This window comes from Cokeromyces recurvatus (assembly GCF_025118155.1).
Source record: "Cokeromyces recurvatus strain NRRL 2243 chromosome Unknown BX663scaffold_2, whole genome shotgun sequence".
Taxonomy (NCBI): domain Eukaryota; kingdom Fungi; phylum Mucoromycota; class Mucoromycetes; order Mucorales; family Mucoraceae; genus Cokeromyces; species Cokeromyces recurvatus.
Genome location: NW_026251388.1, coordinates 945,799 through 966,496, shown reverse-complemented (window position 1 = coordinate 966,496; position 20,698 = coordinate 945,799). Strand labels below are relative to the sequence as shown.

Genomic DNA, 20,698 nt, shown 5'->3' with positions numbered 1-20,698 from the left:
AATTCGCTTCTTTATAGAATCCTTGTCCGATAAAGACTCTACATTTTTCTTTTGTAAGGGCTTATCTGTTAGCGAAAGAAAATCTCTAGCTAACTATATCTATTCGCTAAAGCTGAAGCAGAAATCCGTATGGCCGTCATCTGTCGAAAAAAATCAACATTTTGAAGAGATTGTACAAAAGATAGAGTCGTTATGGTCTAGCTATCAAGCATTAAGCTGTAACTCGGAAGATGGGTTCGTCTATAACAGCAGCAAATATCATCAGAAGTCATCTACTGGTGTAAAGTCAATTATTAATAATGTAAGCAAGTTCTATCCGCCTACCCCAACCGACTATAAAGAGAGGCCAGTAAAAACGATCATTGCTTTGGGCGATGGTGTGTTTAATACTAGTTCACGAAGCAACAGGTCGTCACCAGTCAGAACGATTACAAAAGCGTTGAAGAGGTATTGTAGACAGTAGTTAGAAGTAGTAATGGTTGATGAATACCTCACCAGCCAAATCTGCAACAAGTGCAAGATTAGAAATGTCGAGAATGTGGTGACCAAAAAAAAAAAAAAAAAAAAAAAAAAAAAAAAAAAAAAAAAAATCAAAGCGAAGAGTACACACAATATTAGTGTCAACAAAACACTTGTAATATTGTGTGGAATCGCGACATTATGGCAGCTCACAACATCTTGGACTTGTTTTTATTTGCTTCGAAAAATAATAATCAGCGTCTGAGCCAATTCAAACGTAAAGACGCAACCACCGATGAACCATTCCCGTGTGACTGATACAACTCTCTCGTACATCCGTACAGTGTAAGTTCTATATTTCTTTTTAAAGGAATTGCCAATGTCTTTACCTGTTTCGAGAAAACATTTTCCAACAACATGAACATCAGAGAAGTTCAAGAAATTGTTAATAGTGAAGGTAGTTCTAATAGAAGGCAAAACAGCACTGAATCTATCATAGAATCCCCTAGTATCACAAAAAGGATCAAGACCAGTTATTTGAGTACAGGTATCAAAGAGAATTACAGCAAACAATGCTTTGCAGATGCCTTTATCAGAGGTGCAAGCAATAAATCTATCAGCACAGAAATCAGGATTACTACTGTTCTATTCTATTACGAGAATAAGATGAATATAAGAAAAAATGTGTCTCCATAAGATCTTTTATTGATATCAAAAATCAAAATGTGATCGAAAAATGATTTTTCATTATTTTGATTAAGAAAATGAATAAGCTAAAATAAATTCATTATAGTTGACAATCTATCCAATTAAATAGATATAATTCGTAAAGTAGTCCAAGCAATGTCTATTATACAGCATGTAAGTAGCGATTACCACTAATAATAAATATCTACTATGATCTTCTTTAAATATGTGTACATTAATTTAATTTGGTACAATACAGAAATAAGATAAAATACGATGGGTAACTTATCTGTATGATGCTCAAAATTTCTTTAGTTCCTAGGATTTATTTACTCTTATACTAAACACCAGATGAATATACTAATCATTGAGTTATTTTATAAACTTTACCTAGTACTTGTGTGTGCTTCTAAACTACTATTATCGTTTACATTTTTAGCTTTTCCTTTTTTTTTTCTTTTCCTATTCTTCTCGGTGTTCTTTTGCGTTAACTTATTATATTTTTTTTACCACGATTAATTAAAATATCCATCATCTTTTTGTCTGGTTCTTTGGAAGCCTTGATATAAGTGTAAATGATATATGACTGTTGAATACCTATATTTTGTAAATATGCATTCAAATACAAGTAATATATTGAAAGTATGTCGAAACATGAATGGTTTTAGCTACTGGGATATTCAGAAGTAGAGCATCCAAACCTTCCTCCTGCATTCTTTCTCTTTTAGTATGTCTCTTTGAGCCAGTATACAGGTAATAATCTAAAGTAGAATACCCACAAAGTTGTTGAGAACCATTTCTATCACTATATGTTGCAGCAAATACTTGGTTTCGTTTAAGATCTATAGTACAAAGAGAAATATCATCCAATTTTTCATCATATCTCCCAATAGTGAAATATCAGCATCCGAGTCAGAGTAACAAGCATAATCTTCAATAGCTGTCTTTTACATTTTTTAGTATCGTCATATCTGCAGAAATAACCATCAGTTTTGACTAAATTAGAAAACGACTTTTTTTTCTTTTTTGTCCCGAAAACTGTTTCAAGTATTTAATTGAAAAAATCAATAGATGCATATACACTTGTGCAAATAATGCTACCTATATAATTTGAGTCTCTTGAAATCAAGCACTGTGTTGAATGTGTGTGTGTGTGTGTTTTAAGATATCATGGATCCTTTCTTTGAATATTTAGTTTTAAAAAGAAAAAATAAGTTACTAATACACTTTTTATTATGGATTGTACCTGACCAAATATTATTCTTATTTTAGAAGACCGTATAGAGCCTAATTTTATTCTATGTATACCTATCACGATGACTATTGCATTCAGTTCTTGAGATGAGATGAATCGAGGAGTATACTAATAATAACAGCACTGGCAATAAATACATCATATCAACTAATTAAAAAAAAAAGAAGAAGTCTTAATTGACCCATATTCTTATGTCTTGATGTTGTAACATAGTTTATCAATAAGTCCTAAATGCCAACCAATAATCAACTGTAATCATTTATATTGTTGAGTTATCTGTAGTAAATCTTCCAATTTTTTCCCGCCATAAATAAGCCAACTTAATAATTCCAGTTATAGAGAAACAACACGACTTCATTCAAGTGTATAAATAAGGGGAAGAGCATCAAGCTTCGACTGTTTTTATCAAAGCAAAATGCTCTTCATATAAACCTGGGAGAAAAAAAAAATATGATTGAACATATATACTGCCAATGGGCTTTGGTTCCATATACATGCCAAATATATTACATGAGTAGAGTAAAGCTTTATAAACCCGTATAAATAAGGTAAATAATAGTGAGTTTAATGTGTGCGTTTATACATAAAAATAGTAGCTGAAAAAAAAATAAAATACAAACAAATACTCAAAAAGTCGATATTATGAGCCATAACGTTGTATAGAGTGCTACAAGTGAAACTACCTAATATATCAAGAAATATATATTTATATAAAAAAATGATACACAATAGATATACATTATTTGTATGCGTCGTTCTTATGATACTATTTGATCTGTTATATATTTTACGAGGCAGCCCCCTTTCATCTTAGTCTCTTCTTTTGTTGATCAATAAAAGTAACTTTCATCTCTCGTATTTTTTAACTGTATCTAGAAGACCATTATTCTCAGGCCTTATGATATTTATAAATATACGTAAATTCTTCATCAAGGATTAGATTTATCATAACCACTTTGTCTTCCTGTCAATCACTTTAGGCTAAAAAAAAACACACATAGTCATTAGATTTAATCGTCAATCTAACGTCATCAAGGAAAAAGTAACTTGGCTCATCATAAAACAATCAAATATTATCAGATGGTTCTTCTTGCTATTAACTTAACAGATATAAATATGGCTTTCTTGACCCATAACTTCAAACTCGCTTCTTTATATACAAAAAAAAATCACTACTGTTAATATCTTATTTTTCTTTTCCTCTAGTAAAGATGATATACATGAAAAGGGTCAGTAGTAATATAGACAAACAAAGAAGTAGTAACTTATTAATTTTGAAATAAAGTTTTTGTTAATCTTATTTTGTACCTTGATTAATATTGAAGACATCATATTGATCGTTTAAAGGTATAAATTATATCAATAGATTCATTTATAAATAAAGTGTCAGCAACATGACTGCCAATAAAATTTATAAGTTAAATAGATTGGATCTTCAAAATTATTTCGAGAGATGCCTTCTAGACGATAAGATAAAACTAAAATAAATCAAAACATAATCTAACATAGACAACAATCTTGTAGCTTCTTACTTGATAAGCCTTCTTCTCTTTTTGTCCTTTTTTTCCTCCTCCTATAAAAGCGAATTATTTCTCTTTTGTTGTACCTTAAAGAATGTTACACATTTATGTTCCTGATAGACATAATAATAATGCTTCTATTAATATCAAATATGTAAATACTATGGCTTATTACTTGATCTTTTGTCCTCTTCTGCTCCCCCCTTTTTTTTTAATAATGTTTTTTTTTTATTTTATTTTTTTTTATTTTTCTATTCCTTTCTATTTTTTAGCATTTTATTTTATTTTCGCTATTCTTATTTTATTTTCTCCTCCTTCACCTTTTTATTTTTTTTTTCCCCTTTTAACCTGTATTCACTCTCCCCTTTATTGATATTTTCTTTTCTTTTTTATAAATATATACTTTTATATCATTATTATTATTATTATTATTTTTACCTTTTATTATAATGTCAGTTGTAATGAAATCTGGTCAGCCTGTTCAAACTACAGGGAAAAACTTGGTAGGTCTTTGGAGACCTTCATTTGTTAAAGTAGACCATAGAATATTTGTTTATGGAGGTGGAGGAAATGTGACAAATGATTTACACGTATTAAACTTGATAGATATGAAATGGGAAACTCTTAAAGTAAGTATATGTAAATTTTAACAAAAATAATAATAGTAATAGTAATAACATGAATGATTTATTTTAGACAGTAAAGGGGACTCCACCTTGTAAACGGTATGGTCATACAGCTTCACTATGGAATAATTGTATCATTATATTTGGTATTATTATGATAAATAAATAAATACATAGATTATTGCCTACTCATTCTTTTCATAATTCAATAGGTGGATGCAATGAGTATCAAGAGTATTGTAACGATGTTCATCTATTTAATATAGAAAAAATGACATGGTTTCAACCTGAATTTAATGGAAGCATACCTGCACGATACTTGCATACTGCGTCTGTGTACGACGACAAGTTATTTATTTATGGAGGATTTGCAAAGAATTCAGATTGCACTTATGTATTAGATGAATTAAGTATATTAGATTTAAAGACGTTTCATTGGACAAAACATCATGGTATTCCACCTCGTTATAATCATTCAGCGACATTAATAGGACATAAAATGTATATCTATGCTGGTAAAGATGAACATGGAAGTACAGTCTCTGATTTATTTGTAGTCAACTTGAACACTCCACCTTATACACCTCATCTTGTACTTTCAACATCGAATAATTCACAAATGGTTTTATTGAAAAGTCAACATTTTTGTGAAGCGATATGTGGAAAATTAGTTATCTTTGGACGATACTTGATTAATAATAATACGAATGAATCATCTTATGGACTTTGGATGCTTGATTTAGATACATTTATATGGGACAGACAAGACTGTAATGGTATATTTGAAGTAGGAGGATGGAATTATTTTACTATTTTACAAGATAATCAACAACAGCAACAAGTGAATTTAAATAATTTATTTTTCCTTGGTAATACTGATCCATTTAGACCACAAGGATATGATCATTTTAGGTACTCAAAAGTGTATATTTATATATGAATGTGTATATGTATATATCAAACTAAACCATATATATATATATATATATATATATATATATCATATTTACCTACAGAGATGCTTTAATGATTGATAGTGAAACACTTGGTTTATTTGATATACCTTCTTCTCTTCCTATTTATTCTGGTTTTTCTAAATTATTAAACAATCCTGAATTATCTGACTTTATCATAGTCCCTGCTAATGGTCAATCATTTTTTGTCCATCGAGTCATCCTGATCACGCGCTGGCCGCATTTCAGGAACATGTACAAATCAGGTATGATTGAATCTCAACAAGGCCGTATGGAAATCCCTGAACCCTATCAAGTCGTCTTTGCTTTCTTAAAATATTTGTATAATGATCGACTTGACGATACTGAGTCATGTGACACAATTTGCCATCTTTTGATTTTGGCCAATATGTATCTCCTGAATCGACTCAAGAAATTATGTTGCGAACGTCTCTATGAGAATCATTTATCAGTAGAAAATTGTGGAATCATCTTTGAAAAGGCCATAGCGTCAGAGGAGATAGGACTAAAGACACTTGCATTAAATTTTATGTTTCGTCATTTAGGCCAAATCTTGAAGACAGATATCTTGATAGAGATGTCACCTATGGTCCGTAAAGAGTTCTTGGATGCTGTACCTGAAGATGCTGTATTAGATATTCATCATCATCAATACCGTCAAAATAATTATTCGCCCAATAGTCTTATGCAGATGTCATCATCTAAACTATCCTTTAAAGTCAACCATGCACATCCTAACTATACCCTCTACAATCATAATAATACACTAATAAGGAACAATACAAACAGTATTCAACAACAAAATAACTCTATTATCACTACTACCACCACCACCACTACTACTACAAATAATAATGATATACTTCCTTCTTCTTCTTCTACTACCCTTAATCCTTCAATAACTACTGTCGGTGTCTAATCATCTTCTTTTTTTACTACGCTTTTATCAATAAATATGAATCTAATTCCTTTTATTATTATTTTATTTCATATAAATATATTCTTGATAAGAAGGGGAAGGGGGGTATAATTTGTTTACCAACTGGCTTCTTCTGTTGTACTCATTAGTAAGGATGAATAAACCTATAAACAGAGATATAAACTATGAATTACACATCTTTATATTAAATTCTCTTTACCTCTTTTTCTATACTATTACGTAACATAGATGGCTGTTCTTCTTCTTCTTCTTCATAATAATGATATTGTTGTTGTTGTTGTGATTCAATTGAATATTCACTATTATTATTACTACTACTACTACTGACAGAAGAGCCTAAATGGTTTGATAATAAATCAGGTGGCATATATCCATCTAAATAACGAAATCTTTCTTTCTCTTCTCCTTTAATAGAATAAGCAGTCATTAGTTCTTGTCCTGAATTTTCTTTTTCTAATGGCTTTTGTATGACATGTTGATAAAGTAAAAATGCCCCCTTAGAATGAGGACTTTGTGCCCAATATAATATTAATAATTTATAAAGATTATATTTCTTTTTTGAAAACATGAAAAGATCAGAAGTTGTCCAGTGATCCAGCACTACAAAAAAAAAAAAAAAAAAAAAAAAAAAAAAAAAAAAAAACCATGTATGTGAATATGAAATGAAATCAAGAAAAAGAGGAGACGAAGAGAGTCAGGATGATGATTACCTTGAAAAAACCCAAAGATCATCCAATAAGTTAACCATGCTTTCAATGATTCAATTTGTTGGTCTCCTATTTGATTCTTTACTAAACGCCAACAACAATAAGTTGGGTAAAGTACACCTAATAAATTTAATACAAGTTTTGTTGAACGAGTGTAGGTACGTTGAAGTCCATAACCAATGGAGCCAGTCAAGGTAGTGAATAATAAAAATGGATAAACTCCCTTTTTCATAAGATAACGATAAATGCTGAGTTTTCCATAAATCTGTTCTAGTGATCTGATGCGTGATGTAATGGCTATTGTCAGGGGTTGAGTAATAAAAGAAATATTAATAGGCGCTTTTTTATTTAAACTGTTGATGTATTTTTCAATTAAAGTGGATGTTTCATCGTGTTTTAAAGACATGACAAAATAAAAGATGACTGTTAGGAAAAAAAAAAAAAAAAAAAAAAAAAAAAAAAAAACAGGTTGCAAATATTTTTTTTTAATTTATTATTATTATTATTATTATTGGCATGTGATATTATGAAATCCCAAGTTTAAAGCATAACTAGTAGCAGCCTCATAATAGCCAATAGATATAGATTCCTCTTTAAACAAGTCTATTCCATTCACAACTATCATTGCAATATTGTCTTTTTCATTGACTAAAAATGTCTTTAAGAAATCAATGAAATATGGACGAGTCATCAATACAGCCAAAGTAGTAGTCATATAAGCAATAAAGATAGATACTACATGTTTAGCCAATAAAACCATCGCTTCAAATGGCCTTAAATTTAGTTTTAATCGTCGTACATAGGCTGGATCTAGTGTTTGACTCAAGACATCTATATCTCGATAGGATAATAAACTACCACCACTTACCAATAGTTGTCTTGAATGTAATCGGAATTCAAGATAACTTACAAATTGACTATAATCTAATTCTGATATATATAATTTATAGTGTATGTCTTTGAGGAACCTTTGTTCAAGCCTATTGATTTCTTGATTAGAGTAAGTAAAATGCGTCCATTCTGACCAATCTGAATTTAACCAAGTAATGTCAGCTCTATCATATCATGAAGAAAATAAATAAATAAGCACAACTTGTTTATCCAGTTGTTGTTTGTTTGTTTTTTCTTTCATTTGTCTGTTTACACTACATGTATTTATCAGCAACAATGATACTAGCAAGAAATAAATCCCTTGGATTCCATTTGTTGATTGTTGTTAAATCCTCTTGTTGTAAAAAGAAATACTGATCGATATACCATAAACTACAAATTAAAGATGAACATGATATCTGTGCCTTTGATAATGTTCTACGAATAAAGTTGATATTTTCCCTATAACTTTGACTCTCTGTTAAACTTGATGTCATTAATATTAATTCACTTGTTACTCCATGCATAACACTAGCAATAAAAGAAGCAGTAAAATCTATTCATCAAATATTAAATTACAGTCAAGTTTGTATACCCTATTTGATATTACCAATCAATTCAAATGGAATCGGGAGATGGTTACCACGCATTCCTTGACTTTGAACAAGCCCAAGCCAATGCTTAAATGCAGCTGCTTGTCCATAAATCTTAAATGTATATATTTATATATATTAGTTGCAGACTTATTAGAAATGGCTATTATTCTATTATAGTTACAGAATGTTCTGATAAATATCTTGATTTATCTCTTTCTGACTGTTCTTTTCTTTTCGCAGAACGTTTAGGATCTTTTCTTGTCATTTACTTTAATAAAAATAAAATAAAAAATGTACGTTGCGTATAAACTGAGAAAAAATCCCTTGATAGGCGATTATTATTTAAAGTCCGCTTTATGCTTAACTCCCTCGTAATTATTTATACAAAGAGTTCTCTCTTCTCATTGTTCATATTTAAATTAAATAGTTTAATAATATAGACATAATTAGTAATATTAAATGCCATCTATCTTCCATTCATACACTTCTATTGTTTGATCTAAAAGACCTAATACAAGCTCGTCTTGACCATCAGCGTTTACATCACCTAAAGTGATTGCATGTGGCCAATCAGAAGTACGTATTTGTGTAATTTTCTGGTCATAAAAAAAAAAATATGAATATAAATAAAAAGAAAGAGAAATCAAGACCTTACCTTTCCATTCTGATATATGAGTACTTCATTTGAATAACCTGTACACAACACTATATCTGTTTCATCTTTTGGTAAAGAGGAGGGTCGAAATTGAATAACGCGATTTAAACAAAAGCCTACATTAAACCATGGAAATATCTAATAATAAAACGTCAATGAACTCGAATTTTATCCATTTCAAACATGTTCATCCATTTTACTTCAAAATCAATCATTATATATACAAATCCATCTTGGCCCGCTAACAGCACTTGTTGAGAATCAAGTTTATAAGATCCAGCCTTTTTTTTCGAATGTTGAAAAAATTTACTCGAGTCATTTGACTTTATAAAGTAACCTGAACACATCTATGTGAATCAAACTATGAGCCATATAAAATACTTTCTTTTTTTTCATAGAAATTATTTATTACCGACTGAATAACGCTAGGTGTTCTAAGTGTTTGTATTCTTTCACCACTTTGAATAAAATGAACTAAAGGCCAACCATCACATACTAATAAACATGACATTTCCATACCAAACTTATCTTTTAGTTTTGTCGATAACATACAGCGAATTGAAGGTGATCGTCGTCCTTTCTAACATGTCATTTTTTTTTTATGAATTAAAAATGAATAAGGTCAATAAATTAATATTTTACCATCCCTAATGTTGCAAGTTTAGCTGATTCTTCTGCAATATTTAGTTTCCATAAAGTGTCATGTTGCTGAAAAGCTGTTATTGTTCCATTAATATCTCCTGCTATAATTTCATAACCTCCAGCTGAAAATTGTATATTTAGTGTCAACAATTCTTTACTGATTTATATAGTCCAACATAATTAAGAACCAAATTTTAGTTACCCAAATCATTGTGTATAGTAATGTAGGTGATTGCAGATCCTAGTTCATGTTTACTTAAGATTTGCTGTCTAGAAAATAAAGTAACAACACCATCACAATCTGCAACTGCAAGATCTAGTGCACCAAAACCTGTTAAATCATGGAGTTGAATAGATTGAACAGATCCACCTTTTGTTTCTAAAAGCCCTTCAACAGGCTCAATTAAAGAAAAAAAAATAACTGTATTAACATGGAACTCTTCTTCAAATTTAGTTTTGTAATTGAAAATAATAAAAAAAAGTAGATTACTTTAGTTTGATTCAAGATTAATACACGTCCAGCTGTTGTACCAATCAGAATGTCATTTTCTTCGCTAAGTTCTTCCAAAAAAGGCTTTCCAACAGCTATGCAATTAATAGATTCTGTCAATTTACTTAACCATAATTTTTTAAATTCAAGCGTCCAGTTTTGCTTGATTGAGCTCATTCGATTTATATTTAGAAATAGAAAAGGAAGAAGGGCGGAAAAAAAAAAGGGAATCTTACAGAAAAGAAAGATGATGTACAAAAGACTTTACTGACTATATACAATAGACGGGCTTTGAACTACATTAAAAATTGATTGCAAGATATTCAAATAAATGAATAGAATCTACATAAATATTTGATGTTATGGATCGACAATGCTTTGAATAAGATGTCATCCAACATATTAATCGAGTACTCTATTGTTGGTTGACAAACTTAATTTATCTCAACAAATAGCTTTAGTTGAATTATTCTTTTCTACTCAAGAATTGCTTAGAGTATTTATTAGCAACAATGAGCATTGTCATGTTGTATTATAGTAGACGACATTACTTCAATTACTATGCCTTTTAGATTGTAACAGTCTAATTTCCATGAATTTATATCTATACACATTTTTTTTCTTCTTTAAGAAACTCTTATATAATAATTGATACACATTATGATGATTCATGAAATAAAGCGTCATCTATTTATTTATTTATGAAATTAATAAGCTATTTTTTCACATTGTCTAATCCATCGTCTTCTTCTTGTTAAAGTTTCTTTACGTTGTTCTCCTTCATCAAAATCTACAGGCTCTATTTGTGGTATCGATATATTCCAATTATCATCACTATATATCCATCCATCGTCGTCAGGTTTAACATTAATCTATTCAAAGAAAATAATACATTTGTTATTATATGATATATAGTTTAGTATCATATAGCTATCAAAGCCTTACTTCTACATGATAAAAAAAAAAGAGAGAGAGAGAGAGAGAGAGAGAGAGAGATAAATTGAGTAAGTAGGATATAATGTAAGCATGGTATATTAAATACCTATTCCTAAATAAGTGTCTACCCAGGGACCAGTAGTATCTAATACCCATTCACTTGATTCTTTCCATTGATAACCTCTTGGTGGAGGTATTTCTGTAATAATCGGCATATAGACAGTGCCTGTAAAATCTGACCAAGAGGATCTTTCATCTTTTGCCATCTAATTGATTTTTTTTTTAAATAAATAACTGCTCCCCCCTTACTTATAATGTGTGATTTGTTAATACCTCATGCAAATAACCACGCATTGCCCACCACTTTTGGTTTTCAAATACAGAAATTTCTTTTAGTAATTCTTGTTGCTCTAGTTGATCTTCAAGTTCAATATACCAATCCATTAAAGCCTTAGCATTCTTTTTCCCAAATTGAATCATGTAAGGCTTAGTCTCCTTTATCACATATTTTGCAAATCGAGTGTTGAGTCCATATACAATTAAACCGAAAAATAAAAAGAGGTAATTAATAGGAACACAATAAAGTACAAATCCAAATACAAAACTTTGAAACAAAATTAACTGAAGAATACGGATTGTTTTCGTCTCGGATGACCAGTTGAAATAATCGGATTTCTCGACAATCCAGTCATAAATATCACTAAATTCACCCATTGTATTTTGTAAATTTTGAAGATTACGTAAATACTCGGGTGATTCATCAGATGCAGGCTGAAATAAAGTTGAAAAATTAAAAGAAAACAATGGAGGTATATCTTGCTTTTTTTTATAAGCAGCAGCAGCAGCAGCATCTTTTCCTTCTTCTTCTTCTTCTTCTTCTTTGAGTAGTATGGGTTTTTCATTATCGGTGTGACTATGAGTCGCTGACTTTATATCTATTGCATTATTATTATAATCTTTGAAGGTTTCTTTTTTATTATCCATAGTGTTGAAAGACGATACTTTATTTGTTTTGCTTTTTGGATAGCTAACTACGATAAAGTACAAAAGTAATAGTTGAGGAATAAAGAATAATAACTTTGGATATAAGCCTAAAGTATCATCATTATTGTTAGCATAATTTAAATCATAAGCTCCGCTTACATAATAATTATTTAAAATAAAATAAAATAAAATAAAAAAAAAAAAAAAAAAAAAAAAAAAATGAAAAAAAAAAATTAAATAAAAATAAAAAACGTCCTTACAAATAATGCAATAGATGATCAAAGACACAAAGGTATCAGTACGATTCTTCCAGCTTAGTAATAGTAATAATTCGTCTCGAAATGCAAACACAGGTCCACAACGAGATACGAATCGAGTAAAGTTTTTAGCAGTAATTTGTGGATTAAGTGCTGCTTGATTTGCCAAATAAGCATTTACGGGAATTTGTTGTTCTGCTAAAGCCGCTTCTGCTAATATGTTATGTAATTTATCTGAAGCTGCTATAGCTTTAATATGATCTAATGTAGAATTATACACATTTGACTTGTTAACGTTAATATGTTGCTGTTTTGATTTTTTCAATGTTGCTGTTGAGGATATTATCGAACTACGGTCAGAACCTACTTTATGTGATAATTGACGAAGATAATTCTCTGCGAGTGAGTCTGGGTGACTTGAATCATTTAAGAATTCATTCAAGTTAGCTGAAGAGCAAACAGATGCCGATAATTGACATTTTCGATGACAAATATAGCCGCATTCTATTTATTTATTTATTTATTTTTTTTAGGTTAATTTGATAATATCTTCTTTCTCTCTTTTCCTCACCTTTACACTCAACACCTTGTTTCTTTAATCCCCATAATAACTGCTTACAATTATCACAGTATACAAAACGTGTAAATGTTTTGTCTTCGAATACATGACTCATCCTACTTTTTTTTTTACTCTCTTTCTCTCTATATTTATATAAATATTAGAAAAAAGAAATTAATAATAATAATAAAAAAGATTCTCCTCTCTTTTATTTAAAAGATAGTCACGAAACAATACTAATTCATCTTCGATATCTACTACCATTTACTACTTCATTATTATTTAAAGGAAATCAACTTTATATAAATGTGGGTTTTATCAATTTGATACTTTCTGTAAGAATAAAGTAATATTGGACTACCAAAAAAAAAAAGGACTTGTATTGCTTTCTTCCTCTATTTGCTTTTTTTTTTTTTTTTTACTAGTCAGAAATAAACATATCATCTACTTTTGTTCACCTTGTGTATAAACGATGATATAATAATACAGTAAAAAATAATTGTTTAAATAATGCTTTAGTAATATTTCTCTTTTTTTTTTTTTTTTGAAGTTGGGATATAAACCTACACGATCTTGTATTAAGATATAACCAAAATAATTTTGGTCTCCCTTACTCATAAAGCAGCGTACTTGGCTTAACCTTCATGTCTATTTATATACTTGTGTGGGATACGTTTAACTTCTTTTACACATTTATTTATGATAGCTCTTGTCAATATTTTCTATTTGCAATATTCTTTATTAAAGTTATTAGACACAGCTATTTATGGAACATGTAAAATTTAGTTAAAAACCGGATTAATGCAGAAAATAAGAATGTTTAATACCTAGAAACGTATAATATGTTCCACTATTTACAATCAAAATTCGTATAATAATGTGAGTCGTTTTTTATTTAAAAAAAAAAATAAAAAATGAAAAATGAATGAATCATTCTAATGAAAACTACTACTAAAGTAAGCAAGAATGGACTCTTCTTCTGATAAATTAAATAAAGAATGATAAATGATGTTATTCTTCTTCTACATAGCAATAATATAATCGTTGCATGTTATTTTTTACACTTTTATTTGTAACACGCATTTTATTTTACTACTCGGCTTATTTTATCTCCCCAACTTTTTTTTTTTTTCCTTTGGGGATATTATTTTGAGTTGTGAATTCAAAGTAGAATAAAAAAAAAAAAATAGATTATAATTATCAATAGTACACAGCATAATATTACAATCATTGGATTAACAATACAAATCTGAAACAACCCCCTTCTTATGAATTTTATTTTATACACATAATAGTAGAAAAAAAAAAAAAGATACCATACCTACTACCTAAGATTAATAATAATAAAATATATAAAATAAAGATATATTTATTTCTTTTTATAATGATAGTTTATAAACGGAAACATACAAACATGAATAACATGATTTAATAACAAAAAAAAAAAAAAAAAAGAGGGTAATAGAAGAAATTATACATTTTTTTTTTTTTTTACAAATACTTAAAGTTGAGCATTGACTTCAGGGACATAACCAAGCTTAGCGAAATGATGAATGACAGACTCAGCCTTCTCAACAGCATATTCAGGGGTAATCTTAAAGTGCTTATACAAGTCTTCAGCCTTACCAGAGGCACCAAAGGTGCGCATACCAATTTGAGCATGAGAATAACGTTCCCAACCATATGTACCAAGGGCTTCGATAGAGATGACGGGAACACTGGCAGGGAAGACTTCCAACTTGTATTCAGCAGGTTGTTCATCAAAGAGTTCAGAACAGGGCATAGAGACGACTTGAACGGCAATATTCTTTTGAGCCAACATCTTGGCAGCGTCAACGGCAATAGCCACTTCAGAACCAGTAGCGACAAAGACAACTTGAGGGTTCTTGTCAGCAGAGAGAACATAGGCACCCTTAAGAACGGCTTCAGGAGAAGAACCATCGAGTTGAGGCAAGTTTTGACGAGAAAGAGCAATAACAGAGGGACGAGTAAGGTTGGTAATGGCAGCCCAATAAGCACCTGATGTTTCGTTACCATCAGCGGGACGGAAGGTGAGCATGTTGGGTGTAGCACGAGTTAAGGCCAAGGTTTCGATAGGTTGATGAGTAGGTCCATCTTCACCAAGACCAATAGAATCGTGAGTCATCACGTAAATAACACGCATATGGCCCAAGGCAGAGAGACGAGCAGCACCCCAACCATAGGTCAAGAAGTTCAAGAAAGTACCACCATAGGGGACAATACCACCATAAGCAGACATACCATTCATGATGGCAAACATACCATGTTCACGAACACCATAACGGACATATCGACCTGTATAATCACCAAGTTCAGTAGAGGGATGTTGGAAATCAACAGCATTCTTCCAACGAGTCAAGTTGGAGCCAGTTAAATCCGCAGAACCACCAATAAGTTCAGGAAGTTCGTTTTGAATCGCAGCCAAGACACCTTCAGACAACTTACGGGTGGCAACAGCAGGATCGGAAGGTGTGAAACGAGGAAGAGCCTTTTCCCAACCTTCAGGTAAAGTATTGGAGAAACGACGTTCAATTTCAGCAGCTTCTCTAGGATATTTTTCCTTATATTCAGCAAAGAGTTGATTCCACTTGGCTTCATATTCAGCACCATGTTCAGCACGCTTATGATATAAATCGTAAACCTAATATTAACATTAACAAGGGTATTAATATTCTATATCCATTCTTCTCTCTTTTTTTTTTAAAGTTTAAAATATTTACTTCATTAGGAACATCGAAGGTCTTTTCGGGATCAAAGCCGAACTTTTCCTTCAATTGCTTAATATCATCAGCTAACAAGGATGATAAGCGAGTCAGTATTTTTTGAATTACAATGATTATTTGTACTTACCGGCAAGAGGTGCACCGTGAACCTTCTCTTCACCTTGCAACAAAGAACCATAACCTGTATATAAAAAAAAACAAACAAGTTAATATTTGAATTAAAATAAATGCAGAAAAATTTCATATCACACAATTCCAAAACATTCCCCCTCTCCCCTTTCTTTCTCCCCCTCCCCCCCCACCTTTCTTCCTCCTTTGTTTGATACAAGTCTATAAAACTTATTTCTTTTTTTTTTTGAAAAAAAAACAACATATATACATATCTACATACCAATGGTGGTCTTAATCTTGATAAGAGAGGGCTTATCAGTCACCTTTTGAGCAGCTTCAATAGCTTGAGCAATAGATTCATAATCACTATCACCGTTACCGACAGTTTGGACGTGCCAGCCATAAGATTCATAACGCTTAAGAACATCTTCGGTAAAGGAGACAGCAGTATCACCATCAATGGTGATATGGTTATCATCATAGAAAGCGATAAGCTTACCAAGCTTCAAGTGACCAGCAAGGGAACAAGCTTCAGAGGAAACACCTTCTTGAAGACAACCATCGCCAAGGATAACGTATGTGTAATTATTGAAAATTTCAAAACCGGGACGATTATAGGTAGCAGCAAATTGAGCTTCAGCAGCAGCTAAACCAACAGCATTGGAGATACCTTGACCAAGAGGACCTGTAGTGACTTCAACACCTTCAGTATCAATACGTTCGGGATGACCAGGAGTCCTAAAATAAATGAAATGAGTTAATAATGATATCATCACATTTTTTGTTTTGTTGTCTGCGTTCCTTTTTTTTTTTTTACTTACTTTGAACCAAATTGACGGAAATTCTTCAAATCATCCATAGTTACATTATAACCTAAAAGGTGAAGAAGAGTATATTGAAGAGCACAAGCGTGACCATTAGAAAGAACAAAACGATCACGGTTTTTGAAGTAAGGGTTCTTAGGATTGGCATTAAGATACTTTGTGAATAAGACGTGAGCAATAGGGGCACAACCCATAGGAGCACCAGGGTGACCAGAATTGGACTTGCGAACAATATCAGCAGCAAGGACACGAATGGTATCGACAGATTTTTGATCAAGATTAGAAGCCATTTTGAAGAATATCCTTTTTTTTTTCCGGTTTTAAAACGTTTAAAAAAAGAAAAAGAAAGAGATAGAAAAAAAAAATAAATAAATTAAAATAAAAATAAAAATAAAAGGAAAAATATCGCTCGCGCTAATAAGGTCTCTTTTTTATATATGTGTATATATTTGTATGTTTAGATTGGACAATTGTATCGGAGCTATACGATAAGTCACAATTCATCTGTCAGCGTATTGGCTAAAAGTCAATAAAAAGTAACATGTTCCAGTTTTGCTGACCAAAGATTTTGACAAAACCCTGTCTGAGAATCGATTTGCGCAGCTAATTATTATGTAAGCAATTGTATACCGATAACGTATTCAAGAGGAATTATTTTATATAACGTTATACAAAATAAATTTGACAAAGTAATTTGTAAGCAAAAGTCAAAAAAAAATATATATATATACAATGTTATTATTTTTAATGGTCTAAATTGAGTAAAGACATTTTAATCACTAAAACTTACTGGACTTGCTCAGGTGATAGAGCAAAGTTTGAAAAAAAAAAAAAAAAAAAAAAAAAAAAACTCTGTCAAGCGCAAGGGAGAAAGGAAACCTACAAATATTGTTGTAGACTTATTGTTTATACTATGCTATATTACACTAATTTTTTTTTGTGATAATTGTTGAAGAGCCATTTAGTAATATGCTCAACATACTTAACTTTCAATCATAATGAAAATATACGATATAGGGTCAACAATGGTCGTAAATACGTATAGATGACAGTATATATTCAGGTACTAAATTATAATGTTTTTTATGAGCTTTTTTTTTTGTCTATACTTTACTCATGTATACATATTATTAGATATATATCCTACTAAATACTATAGCATAAGTGGACTATAGATAACACAGTACATAGTTAACCGGGTACTAGAATTCGAGAATAGTATTGGTTGGCACATGGATAGAAGTTTATTTTACTTTAGCTAAAATGTTTGCTAAAAGTTTTTTTTTTTTTATTATCTTATTTTTTAATGCTTGCAAAATACTGTCAAAATGATGCTATCAAAAAGCTCTAGAGGACTTTTGACTAGATCTGAAGTAATTGAGATATGATAATAAACATGTATAAAGTACATCGCCAAGGAATGAAACAGGTTACCAGAAAAAAAAAAGAAATTAGCTCGAGTAATATAGAATTATTCTTTTATTACAGAACAAAAGTTTTGCGTATGTGTTTTATTACTGGAATTAATAAAGATAATCCTATGTTTATCCTAGTTGTTTATGTGAAGTAGCGATGAGTTTGAAAAATAGTCCAAGCCTTATTACCATGTGTGGTTGCACTATTTATTAACATAGAGGTATTGTATACATAATAAAGCTCTAGATATTAGCTGGTGATGTTGAGGAAATCATCAAGGTACCCACTATAACCCTGCTAAAAGATAGTCACATATGGCTTACTAATATCAGATTTGTAAAGCGTTACCAAGTATGGATTTTCTAAAGGATAATATTCACCAATGTGTATGTTTGAAGTCTAAGGAAAGGTTTGTGCAAAATGACAAAAGAAGGAGAACCAAATGGGTTAATGCTCAAGAAGTAGTCTACAATAATATTATCTTGCTATCTGATACAAGTAAATTGATCCACCAGTACCAGACTAATATTACATACAATAAGATGATGAATATATATTTAGTTTAGGAGAATGGTACTTCTGGAGTTGTTATTATGACCTCCTGTTAAAGGATCCCATGCTAGTATTAAAACGCCCCCTCCCTACCTATTATTATTTTTGTTGCACTATACATAGTGAAAGGTAATAATTATTGTTTTTTGTTTTATAATAAGGAAACTAAAAGTAATAAAAAAAACATGGAGTATTTTGTCTTTATAAATAGACAGTGGAGAAAGCTCCATGTTGATAAATGCTTCTTTATTTGAAACAAAAGAACAGTATTACAATTCTAGTCAAAATAATACATCTAAAACTTACAACTCTATAAAGCCAAGTGATTGTTGATAAGATCTAGAGAAACAACCTCTTCCTCTAGACAACAAGATGGTACGTTAATAGTATGTTGATTATTGTTGCTGAATGTTAATGTGGAGGAGGTCTGCTTCCTAGATTTAGCAGTAATAATAATGAAGAGTGGGGAGAAAGATTTTTTTTTTTTTTTTTTTTTTTGCAATGCACAATATGTGCCCAAATACTTGAAAAATAAACAAAAATAAGTTAACCCTTCCAATTGGCTGTTTATTAATGACTAAAAAGTTTTTTTTTTCTCAAGCATATGATGCACATGTTCATAAATAAAAGAATGTATACGTAATATGTTCAAATTGATTGGATAAAAATATTTACTCCTTGAATGATTTTACTCCTTAAAAAAAGGAAAAAAAAAAGGTATAAAAAGGGGGTCAAAAAATTGTAAAATTCCCTTTTTTTTTTCTTTTTTTCTTTATGATCATCAACCGGCTATTCCACGGCCGTGAAATGGCTGGGCCTGATCAGCCTGGAGTGTCTCTTCAGTTGCTTGTACGCCCTCGGGAGGTGTGAGGGGGTATACTTCTGTCGTTCAGATGCGTCCATTTCAGAAATAACAAACACAAATGAAAAAAATAAAAAATAAAAATAAAATAAAAAATACATTTATCTTAGTTAACACACCACTCAAATTTGACCAGCTCACGGCTTCATTGGTACAAATGTAAGCTATTATATAGATCAAGGTAAATTGTGTCTCATTATTGTAAGGTGCAACATGATGGTTTTACTCAGTGTTAAAAGTAATCTTATTTGGCAATATACGAACCAAGAAGGTTAAAGTATCAAGAATATATGATTGTGTGAACACATGTAATTGATATCATAGTCAATGGTTCTCTATATAGGATCTTGTTTCAAATTATAGGGAATGTATAAAGCAAAAATAGATGAATATAAAAGAGTGCTTTAAATTTACAAGTAAATCAAGTTAAATGCACAAATTGACTGGAAAAGCAAAAGACGATTTCTATAATTTATTAAAAGAGAATATTTAATTCTTTGATTAGATAAGCAAAAAGAAAAAAGAAGGGTCTCTTTAATAAATAGAACAAGAATTCATTTTTCAAAGGCTTCCATCAAGTAATGCGACTGAGCAACATAACTAAAATTTAAAAAGTAATCTTTCATTTTTTCATCCAAGTCATGAGTATCCACTGGAGTATCTTTAATTAATTCGCTAGTAAATTCTTCAGCAAAGTTTTCCGCCAATAAGGGGTCAGTCTAATAAAAGTGTCAATATTTACAAATCAGGATAAGTTCATATTCATATATGATATTACATACCACAACAGGCTTGATTGGAGGATTGGCTGTACGTGTTTTTAATTCATCCCAATCAATTTTACGAAAGAATCGATGTGCTTTAATCTTTTTTAAACCATCATCACCGCTACCAAGTCTAATATTTGGGTTCTTACGTAAGAGCTATGCATGTATGTATGTATGCATTTAGAAAAAGAGGCGATATTTATTATGTTTTAGCTTTTACTTACTCGTATAATTAAATCTTTTGCATCAGCAGAAATATAATAAG

At 30.5% G+C, this 20,698-nt stretch overlaps 8 protein-coding genes across 8 annotated transcripts; 2 read left to right on the top strand and 6 right to left on the bottom strand.

The window, feature by feature from the left end:
* Positions 1-232: 232 nt before the first annotated feature.
* On the top strand, positions 233-611 carry BX663DRAFT_495178 (uncharacterized protein; the record flags this gene model as incomplete). Its single annotated transcript, XM_051525591.1, has 2 exons — positions 233-547; positions 585-611. A coding segment is annotated over one exon (231 nt), but the record flags the coding sequence as incomplete, so codon positions are not given.
* A 997-nt stretch (positions 612-1,608) lies between these two features.
* On the bottom strand, positions 1,609-2,540 carry BX663DRAFT_482856 (uncharacterized protein; the record flags this gene model as incomplete). Its single annotated transcript, XM_051524460.1, is given in 5 exon segments — positions 1,609-1,637; positions 1,657-1,743; positions 1,773-1,988; positions 2,098-2,117; positions 2,455-2,540. The coding sequence occupies 5 exon segments, from the start codon at positions 2,538-2,540 to the stop codon at positions 1,609-1,611; spliced, it is 438 nt and encodes a 145-aa protein (XP_051387189.1).
* A 1,728-nt stretch (positions 2,541-4,268) lies between these two features.
* On the top strand, positions 4,269-6,810 carry BX663DRAFT_495173 (uncharacterized protein). Its single transcript, XM_051525590.1, has 5 exons — positions 4,269-4,550; positions 4,618-4,693; positions 4,760-5,459; positions 5,564-6,602; positions 6,659-6,810. Exons 1-4 carry the CDS (start codon positions 4,371-4,373, stop codon positions 6,438-6,440), a joined length of 1,833 nt encoding a protein of 610 aa, XP_051387188.1. The 5' UTR covers positions 4,269-4,370; the 3' UTR covers positions 6,441-6,602; positions 6,659-6,810.
* BX663DRAFT_557786 (TB2/DP1, HVA22 family-domain-containing protein) lies at positions 6,557-7,587 on the bottom strand (the record flags this gene model as incomplete). Its single annotated transcript, XM_051531784.1, has 3 exons — positions 7,172-7,587; positions 6,661-7,061; positions 6,557-6,604 (listed from the first exon to the last, which is right to left on the bottom strand). The coding sequence occupies exons 1-3, from the start codon at positions 7,572-7,574 to the stop codon at positions 6,557-6,559; spliced, it is 852 nt and encodes a 283-aa protein (XP_051387187.1). The 5' UTR covers positions 7,575-7,587.
* Positions 7,588-7,634: 47 nt separating this feature from the next.
* On the bottom strand, positions 7,635-8,914 carry BX663DRAFT_495169 (uncharacterized protein). Its single transcript, XM_051525589.1, has 4 exons — positions 8,816-8,914; positions 8,649-8,745; positions 8,318-8,594; positions 7,635-8,223 (listed from the first exon to the last, which is right to left on the bottom strand). Exons 1-4 carry the CDS (start codon positions 8,897-8,899, stop codon positions 7,677-7,679), a joined length of 1,005 nt encoding a protein of 334 aa, XP_051387186.1. The 5' UTR covers positions 8,900-8,914; the 3' UTR covers positions 7,635-7,676.
* A 127-nt stretch (positions 8,915-9,041) lies between these two features.
* BX663DRAFT_495163 (uncharacterized protein) lies at positions 9,042-10,646 on the bottom strand. The gene is made up of 7 exons (XM_051525588.1): positions 10,422-10,646; positions 10,134-10,329; positions 9,932-10,053; positions 9,702-9,869; positions 9,490-9,636; positions 9,290-9,427; positions 9,042-9,230 (listed from the first exon to the last, which is right to left on the bottom strand). The coding sequence occupies exons 1-7, from the start codon at positions 10,596-10,598 to the stop codon at positions 9,090-9,092; spliced, it is 1,089 nt and encodes a 362-aa protein (XP_051387185.1). The 5' UTR covers positions 10,599-10,646; the 3' UTR covers positions 9,042-9,089.
* A 444-nt stretch (positions 10,647-11,090) lies between these two features.
* Positions 11,091-13,577, bottom strand: BX663DRAFT_465708 (integral peroxisomal membrane peroxin-domain-containing protein). The gene is made up of 6 exons (XM_051524041.1): positions 13,419-13,577; positions 13,170-13,300; positions 12,602-13,102; positions 11,691-12,448; positions 11,464-11,623; positions 11,091-11,368 (listed from the first exon to the last, which is right to left on the bottom strand). Exons 2-6 carry the CDS (start codon positions 13,270-13,272, stop codon positions 11,355-11,357), a joined length of 1,536 nt encoding a protein of 511 aa, XP_051387184.1. The 5' UTR covers positions 13,273-13,300; positions 13,419-13,577; the 3' UTR covers positions 11,091-11,354.
* Positions 13,578-14,593: 1,016 nt separating this feature from the next.
* On the bottom strand, positions 14,594-17,247 carry BX663DRAFT_495149 (transketolase). The gene is made up of 5 exons (XM_051525587.1): positions 16,834-17,247; positions 16,293-16,750; positions 16,029-16,082; positions 15,899-15,969; positions 14,594-15,819 (listed from the first exon to the last, which is right to left on the bottom strand). Exons 1-5 carry the CDS (start codon positions 17,124-17,126, stop codon positions 14,659-14,661), a joined length of 2,037 nt encoding a protein of 678 aa, XP_051387183.1. The 5' UTR covers positions 17,127-17,247; the 3' UTR covers positions 14,594-14,658.
* Between the last annotated feature and the right edge of the window lie 3,451 nt (positions 17,248-20,698).

Coding starts and splice junctions, on each gene's coding strand:
- BX663DRAFT_495173 (XM_051525590.1), top strand. CDS start 4,371: ATGTCAGTTGTAATGAAATCTGGTCAGCCTGTTCAAACTACAGGGAAA. Junction 4,551..4,617: donor TGAAATGGGAAACTCTTAAA/GTAAGTATATGT, acceptor GATTTATTTTAG/ACAGTAAAGGGGACTCCACC. Junction 4,694..4,759: donor TAATTGTATCATTATATTTG/GTATTATTATGA, acceptor ATAATTCAATAG/GTGGATGCAATGAGTATCAA.
- BX663DRAFT_495169 (XM_051525589.1), bottom strand. CDS start 8,899: ATGACAAGAAAAGATCCTAAACGTTCTGCGAAAAGAAAAGAACAGTCA. Junction 8,746..8,815: donor GATATTTATCAGAACATTCT/GTAACTATAATA, acceptor TATACATTTAAG/ATTTATGGACAAGCAGCTGC. Junction 8,595..8,648: donor GATTCCATTTGAATTGATTG/GTAATATCAAAT, acceptor TTTGATGAATAG/ATTTTACTGCTTCTTTTATT.
- BX663DRAFT_495163 (XM_051525588.1), bottom strand. CDS start 10,598: ATGAGCTCAATCAAGCAAAACTGGACGCTTGAATTTAAAAAATTATGG. Junction 9,870..9,931: donor AACTTGCAACATTAGGGATG/GTAAAATATTAA, acceptor ATGACATGTTAG/AAAGGACGACGATCACCTTC. Junction 9,231..9,289: donor TCATATATCAGAATGGAAAG/GTAAGGTCTTGA, acceptor TTTTATGACCAG/AAAATTACACAAATACGTAC.
- BX663DRAFT_465708 (XM_051524041.1), bottom strand. CDS start 13,272: ATGAGTCATGTATTCGAAGACAAAACATTTACACGTTTTGTATACTGT. Junction 13,103..13,169: donor ACAAGGTGTTGAGTGTAAAG/GTGAGGAAAAGA, acceptor ATAAATAAATAG/AATGCGGCTATATTTGTCAT. Junction 11,624..11,690: donor TGCGTGGTTATTTGCATGAG/GTATTAACAAAT, acceptor AAAATCAATTAG/ATGGCAAAAGATGAAAGATC.
- BX663DRAFT_495149 (XM_051525587.1), bottom strand. CDS start 17,126: ATGGCTTCTAATCTTGATCAAAAATCTGTCGATACCATTCGTGTCCTT. Junction 16,751..16,833: donor TTCCGTCAATTTGGTTCAAA/GTAAGTAAAAAA, acceptor CATTTATTTTAG/GACTCCTGGTCATCCCGAAC. Junction 15,970..16,028: donor TCACGGTGCACCTCTTGCCG/GTAAGTACAAAT, acceptor CATCCTTGTTAG/CTGATGATATTAAGCAATTG.